Source organism: Oryzias latipes, chromosome 11 (assembly GCF_053564925.1).
Source record: "Oryzias latipes strain Hd-rR chromosome 11, Olatipes_Hd-rR_3.1".
Lineage (NCBI taxonomy): Eukaryota > Metazoa > Chordata > Actinopteri > Beloniformes > Adrianichthyidae > Oryzias > Oryzias latipes.
This window is the reverse complement of record NC_136247.1, coordinates 22,808,804-22,817,565: the sequence shown is the minus strand read 5'-3', so window position 1 is coordinate 22,817,565 and position 8,762 is coordinate 22,808,804. Positions and strand designations below refer to the sequence as shown.

The 8,762-nt window shown below is 36.8% G+C and overlaps 2 gene segments (V, D, J or C); one reads left to right on the top strand and one right to left on the bottom strand.

Annotated features, from left to right (window-relative positions):
- The first annotated feature begins 673 nt into the window (after positions 1–673).
- LOC144995366 (Ig kappa chain V region K16-167-like) lies at positions 674–1,474 on the top strand. The segment is given in 2 exon segments: positions 674–898; positions 1,006–1,474. Coding segments are annotated over 2 exon segments (375 nt in total).
- A 424-nt stretch (positions 1,475–1,898) lies between these two features.
- On the bottom strand, positions 1,899–3,353 carry LOC144995364 (Ig kappa-b4 chain C region-like). The segment is given in 2 exon segments: positions 1,899–2,340; positions 3,303–3,353. A coding segment is annotated over 1 exon segment (240 nt).
- Between the last annotated feature and the right edge of the window lie 5,409 nt (positions 3,354–8,762).

The following is an 8,762-nucleotide window of genomic DNA, read 5'->3' as shown; positions in this document are numbered from 1 at the left end:
AGGATGCAGAGGGGTTGTAAGACTAGTAGCTCTTAGTAGCTCTGGAGTCACTTTTTCTTGACCTGACTTAATATTTTGTGGAAATAACACCATAAATGTTGACTTGATGTCCGGCCCTTTTCTTTCAACATCTCTGACATCTGAGTCCTTCTCATTAGAAGTCTGGTTTTGTTCAGGTTCATACTCAGCCTCTTCCTCAGACACATCCTCCTCAGCTTCTGTTTTTTCTGAGTCACCAGGATCATTAGGAAAATATGTGAAACAGTGAACCTCTTGCTCCTGTAGAATGATTCACTAGAATGGAACTAATAATATCTCACACAAACACTGTTTTTAACAAACAATGTACGAACAATGAACATATTTTATTAGAAATCGGTCCAAATATGTTGTGAGAATGTTTGAGTTCATGTTGTGTAGGGATTGTGAAAGGGGCTATGTTTGTGCATGAGTCAATAAAACCTTTACACACTTAAACATGATTATAAAATAACAGATTTCCTCTTATGAGAGTAAACAAATTTATGTATGTGATGTTTAAATGGGGTTCACAGCAACTCTATTTTAATCCAATTAAAAAAATAAGTTATGAAATGATTCAAAAAATTAATGCAACACAATATTTTGTTAAAAAGTTGTACTTGCAGTGAATTTGTATTGACAAATCTCCAGATTCCTGTTGGAGTCAGTGGTAGCATTTCCATAGAGACACTTTGCATCAGCAGCTCCATGCTCCAGTGCTCTGGGAGACTTTATAGTCCTGAGAGTTGAAGACTGGATGACTGACAGCTGTCCTTCATCACAGCAGAAGACACAGAAATCCTCCTCATCATCCTCATCCAAAACATGACTGTGATCTGCGTCCTCATCTGGACTCTCCTCTGCTGCTGCTTCACAGGTAAAGTCCAGAGAATCCAACTCCTCTCCTCTATGAACATCCGTCCCTCTGAAATGAAGGCCACAAAAGCATGAAGCTGCTTTCTGTTTCTGTCTCTGTATCCTCAGAGTCCAGAGGACAGGTCACAGTGACTCAGCCTGGAGCAGTGAGCTCTGCTGTGGGAGGATCTGTCTCCATCTCATGTAGAACCAGTCAGGATGTTTATAGCAACAACTTGTTAGCCTGGTACCAACAGAAAGATGGAGAAACTCCTAAACTACTAATTTACCATGGTAGCACTCGAGAATCAGGGACTCCAACTCGTTTTACAGGCAGTGGATCAAACTCTGATTTCACTCTGACCATCAGTGGAATTCAGGCTGAAGATGCAGCAGTTTATTACTGTCAGAGTTTTCATGTCATCAACAGTCAGTATGTGTTCACACAGTGAAAAACAGTCGTACAAAAACCTCCCTCATGCTGGCTGAACAGAAACTGAACTGACTGCTGCAGCTGGAAGATGCTGCAGACACTGAAACAGTTCACTGAACATCCATTCTAACAATCATACAAACACAATAGACACTTAATGTTACCAGATTTGTTTCTAATTTTCTTCAGTAGTCTTATAAAACCAGTTTAAGCGAGATAATATTGTTAAATCTGCCATTAATTTATTGATCTCATATAAATGTTTTCATATTTTGCAAAAAAAAACAAAAAAACAAAAAGGTTTTTTTAATTTTATTCAATCAGCAGCACGAAAAGATACATTAGATTTTTTTGTTTTTAGAAAGATTTAAAAATCAAACAACAAACTGCTAAATAAGTGCAATTCAAAAGCACACTTCTTTTTTTTTTGTTAAGGTATTACATTTTCAGTTCATATTTTTTGCAGAACACTAAAGAATAATTTTCATATAATTAGAAAAAAGTCTAGTGTCCTATGTGTTACTATTTATTTTATTATTCACAATAAAATATCAGTTTGCTTCTGTCACAAAAGAGTCATGGAAGGAAATCAGTTGGCAAAAGGTCTTTTTATTTGCAGATACATTTTCCTACAAAAACTGTAACAAGTCAAAAGAGTTTAAGAAAAAGAATGGAAAAGAAGAACTGCATAGAAAACAGATTTATAGTCATAGTTCCAGATCAGGACTGGGAGCACTGGTCTCTCCTGAAAGTCTTGGATTCTGGAGGGTGGGATCCTCTCTTGGCCTGACAGGTCACCTTCTCCCACTGGTCTGCAGAGAGCCTCAGGGTGCTGCTCCAGCTGTAGAGGCCGTCCTTCTGCAGCACCCCGGGGCTCCTGCTCTCCTCCCAGCTGCTGCTGCCGACCACCTCCCAGGACAGAGTCCAGTCTGAGGGGAAGCCCTTGTTGGCCACACACATGAGTGTGGCCTTCCCCTGCTGCAGCTCCTTCGTGGAGGGGGACAGCACTGTCAGCAAGGGCGAGGCATCACCTAGGAGACACCAATCAGCTTAGAGGACAGGAACCACACAGCTGTCAATCAAAAAGCTCTCATTGGATGCAGTGGTTTCAGTTTGAAGAAGGTTTGTGTTCAGGTGTTTTTCTGCTCCATCAGTCATTGATTCACACATTGTTTCACTTCCTTGAAGAAATCTCTCATGCAGATCAGCAACAAGACAAACTTCAGTTTCTACTGAAAAATGTCAAACTGGGTTAGAAAAAGAGCAGATGCATCTTTATGTAGAAAACAAGTTTGGACTGAATGTCTTTAAAAAGCTTCATCATACATAAAAGAGATGTAGAAATAAGGGCAAAAACATAACAATCATGTCAGTTTTCTGTCAGAAAATCCTTGACATAAGAATTTAAAGTTCTGAAATATCAGGTCTCCCAAAATCCGTCCAGAAAGACAATTTTGTGAGTTAAATCTACCTTTTAATACACTATGACCTAATTAAATAAAAAATAAAAAACACACACTGTTAATAGCACAGTTTTTAATGCAAAAAACTATTTTAAGTTGAAGTCTTCTACTAAAATATAGTTTAGTTCAAATCAGAAAAAACTGAAACTCAATATAAATTTTTCTTCACATAATATTTAAAAATTTATTCTAGTCTGGTTCTTCCACCAAAAGTTCTCCACTGTGATACAAACTGACTGATGTGTTTTACAAATATCTCTGACAGTACAGAGACTTTCTCTCCAGCTGTTTCAAAATAAATAAACTAAATATTTCAGATTTCTTGATTCACATAGAAATGATGATTTATTTAATATTAAGGCAACACAATTTTATATTTTCAAGTTTTACACAGAATAAATTCTATTATAAAAAATGTATTTTACCAAAAATAATAGAATGTCTTTTTTTGATATATAATAGTAAGTAAGGATCAATTAAAGAAGGAAATAAGACATGAACAAATAAAAAGAATACAAAGATCTACTTACTTCCAAACTCCAGTCTGGTTCCTCCACCAAACGTCCACCACAGTGATACAAACTGATTGAAGCGTCGTACAAAAACCTCTGACTGTACAGAGACACGCTCTCTGACTCTGAAACAAACAAACTCAACTGAAATGATGGCAGTGAATCTAAAAATAATACATTTTATTGTTACAATGTAATCTGTATTCCGTTGAGTTGTAAAAGAAATGTGTATAATTTTGTAACTTTTGTAATAAAACATTAAATATTATTGCATTAAAGCACAACCACAAAATTCAATTGAAAGATTGAAAACTGCCTCAAACAAAACTATAAAAAATATATCATTTTGATTAATTGTTGCAAAATTGCATGATTAACTATGTTATAAAACTAGTAAAAGTATGAAAGAATCCAGTATTAAATACTTTAACTTTATAGTTACTTTACTTTCTAGCATTTATATTCATTTCTTTCAATTATTTGTTTTTTGGGGGAGTTTCACTGTCCTGCTGTTCTCTGCAAACTGTCATGTTTTTCTCCACATTATGATAAATGGAGTAATTAGTTATTTTCTTTGGATTATTTTTGAACTCTAGGCTTCATTCTGGAATATTTTAAATGCACCTAATTTTGGTTACTTGTTGTACAGACATCTTTAAGATAAATCAATAAATAAAAAAAAGTTTATGTGTGTGTTTGTGTGTGTCGAATAATTAGAGTGTAGACTAGAGGAATCCTCATGACATGTGGAGAACTGCAGCTTCTGACTGATTCAGTGTGTTTGCATATGTGTGCTGCCTCTCTGCTTCCAGCAGTTAAAGCTCAGTGTTGATCAGTGGCCGTCCAGACCTTTCAGAGACACTGACTCGCCCGCAGCACAATGATGATGTCACTGACTCTGCTGCTCTTCACCCTGGAGCTCCTCGTTCAGGGTGAGACTGTCTTCTGAAAGCTTTGATTCAAGCAGCAACCAGGTTCTCCACAATGATGTTCTGCTATGATGGAGAAACACTGAAACTAGCAGCACTGAGCTTCTTCTTCTGGATGTGAAAGAAATGATCCTCTTCTGTTTGGATGTTGATAATTTTACTATAAGCTGCTTTTGTCTCAATTATTCTACCTTTTTCTGTTTTCAGCTTCATCAGAAGAAATCCTCCTCACTCAGACTCCTGGAGCTCAGTCTGTTGTTGAAGGACAGACTGTCTCCATCAGATGTAAATCCAGCAAACTCATTGGTGATGACATTAACTGGTATCTTCAGAAACCTGGAGAAGCTCCAAAACTCCTGATATATGATACTACAGCTCGTCAGTCTGGTGTTCCAGATCGTTTCAGTGCAACTGCAGTTCAGACTGATTTCACTCTGACCATCAGCAGAGTTCAGCCTGAAGATTCAGGAGTTTATTACTGTCAGCAGCGTAACAGCTTCCCGTTCACACAGTGAAACAACGTCGTACAAAAACCTCAAAGCTGCAGAGGAACTGATCTACAGCTGCACTGAAGCAGAGGATTTACAGAAAAACACCACCTCAGATTAGACCTGAATTTTAGGTTTTGGTTTTTTCATAAATGATTCACAATAACGACAAGAAAACTTTTTGCTTTCACCTTGACTTCATGTAGACGGAATCAAGCTCTGACCCAAAATAAACTTACATAAATTGAAGCCTTTATTAAAATTTTACAAAAGGACATCACAAGTTTTTTTGGATATTTAAAAAAAATCATGAAGGATACCACCAGGCTATAAAAGTCAACTTGTCACAAGGCTTCCCTGTGTTCACATTTGAGCTCTAGTCATTTGCAAACATCACAAACTGTCTGATAGAAATATGTAATAATTATTTTACTCATTATTAAATCAGGGGTAAAACAATTTACGGAAAACTGTCTTCATTGAACTCACAAAAACTATTAAAAGTGATCATTTGACCTCTTTTCTGTCAGAAATGTATAGAAATGTTCAAATCCTCACTTCATCTCTTACCTCCCCTCTTACCTCAAACATCTCCTTTGTGTCATGTTGAGTTTATTTTTATTTGATTCACATTTTCTTTGACTTCTGTGTCATCAAACTTTACAAAAACAAACAGGAGTTCATGAACGTTACCTTTATTTACTGAATCTTCAGTCACTGTGATCTCTGTGTGATCCCCGACAGTTTGTGTGGTCCAGACTCTGAACCAAAGCCTTTATGTGAGTTTTTCATAACTAACAGTAAATGTCTTTAATCATAAATCTTCCCTATTTTGGAACCACTTCACAGTTATTGGGTAAACCCACTCCATGTCCACTAAACGTATTTGTGAGAAACACTTTCATGATGATTCCTTAGGTAACCTGATTCTTTTTTCTATCAATAGTAAAATCCATTACTGCTGAAAGCTGTCTCCAAAGAAATTCATTTCTTCTTCTGCAGAATTTTAAACTGTTTTTATAGTGGCTTTACATAAACTGAAGTAAACAAATATTTATTTTTAGTTTATTTTATTTAGTTTGTTGTCTTTGACACTTCTCTTCTGTCTAATTCTAAATGTTTTTATTAATTTGTTTTAAACTTATCTGCCACTGTTTAGTTGATTTCTTTAAACTTTCAAAAAATGTCCCAAATGCTACAATTAGAAAAATACACATATATATGTTAATTATAAAAATATTCCATGTTTCCGTTGGAGTCAGTGGTAGCATTTCCATAGAGACACTTTGCATCAGCAGCTCCATGCTCCAGTGCTCTGGGAGACTTTATAGTCCTGAGAGTTGAAGACTGGATGACTGACAGCTGTCCTTCATCACAGCAGAAGACACACAAATCCTCCTCCTCATCATCTTCATCCAAAACATGACTGTGATCTGCGTCCTCATCTGGACTCTCCTCTGCTGCTGCTTCACAGGTAAAGTCCAGAGAATCCAACTCCTCTCCTCTATGAACATCCGTCCCTCTGAAATGAAGGCCACAAAAGCATGAAGCTGCTTTCTGTTTCTGTCTCTGTATCCTCAGAGTCCAGAGGACAGGTCACAGTGACTCAGCCTGGACCAGTGAGCTCTGCTGTGGGAGGATCTGTCTCCATCTCATGTACAACCAGTCAGAATGTTCATAACAACAACTATTTAGCCTGGTACTACCAGAAAGATGGAAAAACTGCTAAACTACTGTTCTACTATGTTGGAAGCAGAGTATCAGGAACTCCAACTCGTTTTACAGATGGTGGATCAAACTCTGATTTCACTCTGACCATCAGTGGAATTCAGGCTGAAGATGCAGCAGTTTATTACTGTCAAAGTCTTCACAGCATCAACAGTCAGTGGGTGTTCACACAGTGAAAAACAGTCGTACAAAAACCTCCCTCATTCTGGCTGAACAGAAACTGAACTGACTGCTGCAGCTGGAAGATGCTGCAGACACTGAAACAGTTCACTGAACATCCATTCTAACAATCAAAAACACTGACAATTGTCCTTTAATCTTACCAGATATAAGAACTTGCTCCTGTTTTTTATGCAGCCTGATAATAATGTAAACGTCTTTAATTAATATATTAATTACCAATATATATTTTATCTTTTGTAAAAACAAAAAAACAAAAAAAAAATACAGATTCTTCTTCTTAAGAAGTACAATTAAAAAGTATTATATTATTTAAGCTGTTAGGAAGACAGATCCAACAGATGTGTTATAAGATTTCGGAGTGTTCATGAGTCTGTGGACAGGCTCAACCCTTGAGACTCACTGACTCCTTTCAAAGTAGAATATAAAGCTTTTATGAATTCACTGGTTGATTTAAACTCATCTTTAACCCCCTCACACCTGAATTTATATTTCCAAATAAATAAACAAATATTGTCTTTAATGTTTTTTACATTCAAGGTGATGTTTATGATTTTGTGGAAGATTATCTGGTTACAGTCACTAGTCATTTAAAAAAAAACAAATTAGAAAATAAAGTCTAATACCTTACAAAGTAATATTTAAATCTTAACCAAGACAAAAGTACTTTTGTTCATGTACCCTGGATGGATGACTTTGTAGCAGAAAAGTTTTATAAGTGGTCATTCAGACTTGGTTTATCTTATGTTGTAGACATTTCTGGTCAACATGTCTACACTTAAAAAAATATGTTCAGAAACCTTTTTCTAAAAAACTTTGTGCTAAGCCGAAAGTTATCAAATTATTTAAATGAAATTAATGAATTAAGGCCGCTGTGCTGAGATCTTGGGCAAATTATTCCACCACAATGGGATCAGATAGTGTAAAAATATTGATTCTGATTGTTTGCCATGTTTTACAGGAACCACCAGCTGGTTTGCAGAGTGTCGTTTGTGTGTTGGATTATAGTCCTGGACATGATCCTGGTGTAAAAATCCACTTTTAAACAAACTGGCATACATAACAAATTTAACTTAAAGATACTGTAACTCCACACCAGGCACTCACAGACACCAATGGCTCTTAACCCTTGTGCTATCCCAGGCCCTTTAACATTGGGAGTGGGGTCATCTGGACCCCACTAGACTATACGCTGAACCTTTTTTTTTTCAATGATTTGTGATCTTCACTGGTGTCCATGGATCACATGAAATCCACTTCACCTTTATCCACCTTTGTCATGGTGGGGAGAACACATCAATGGTCATCTTGACCCCATAGGATAGCACAAGGGTTATAGGGTTTATTTGGTTTCTCAAATGACCTTTACAGATACTTTACAGTGTACTATAGTAATTAAACATCCAAAAGAGAATGCCTAAATGCAGATGGAAGTTCAAATACATTTTTTCATGTCTGCCATGTTTAAGGTCAGATTCAAACCTGGACTAGTTCCAGAGTCGACCCAGGAGCTGTCCGAGGTGCTGACCATCAGCATGGAACATGACTGATTTACAGGAGCTTTCCATGCATTCCTTCATCATTTAACTCCATATGTGCTGCTTTAAGTGAAGTCAACTGTAGTGTTTTTGTGTATTTTTTGTTTGAATTAGAAATACTTCTTGGGATGCTTTAGATCTCTTTTGTTTGCTTAAGGAATCATCATCGACTGGATTACAGTGCCATAAAACTGGGAGAATGGCGCCTAAATCCAACACTGTATATTCTCACATTTTTGTCATTTTAGTCAATGAAAATCTCAGTGATGCTTGATATCATGAAACCACAAAGCTTGGAGTCATTTTTCTCTCTGTTTGATTGTTGTTAGTTTTTACAGGACACTGGCAACGGGAAAAGATGAAAACTGAAGATGTTTTTCTCTGGGGAGATGCCACCGGGCTACTGCGGCCACTTTTACAACCAAATGAACTGTTAACAACGTGTCTGTATTAAGTGAGTTAATCGTGTGTTTGTGTTTGTAACCTCATACGTCAGAGTGGAAACTGCCAGTAAATAAAACAGAAGAAGACATTTACATGTGTGCTACAGATCAGGCAGACCAGCCATGCAGCCGAATTGACACATGTGCATATCTGTGTGGGCCGACTTTGCTA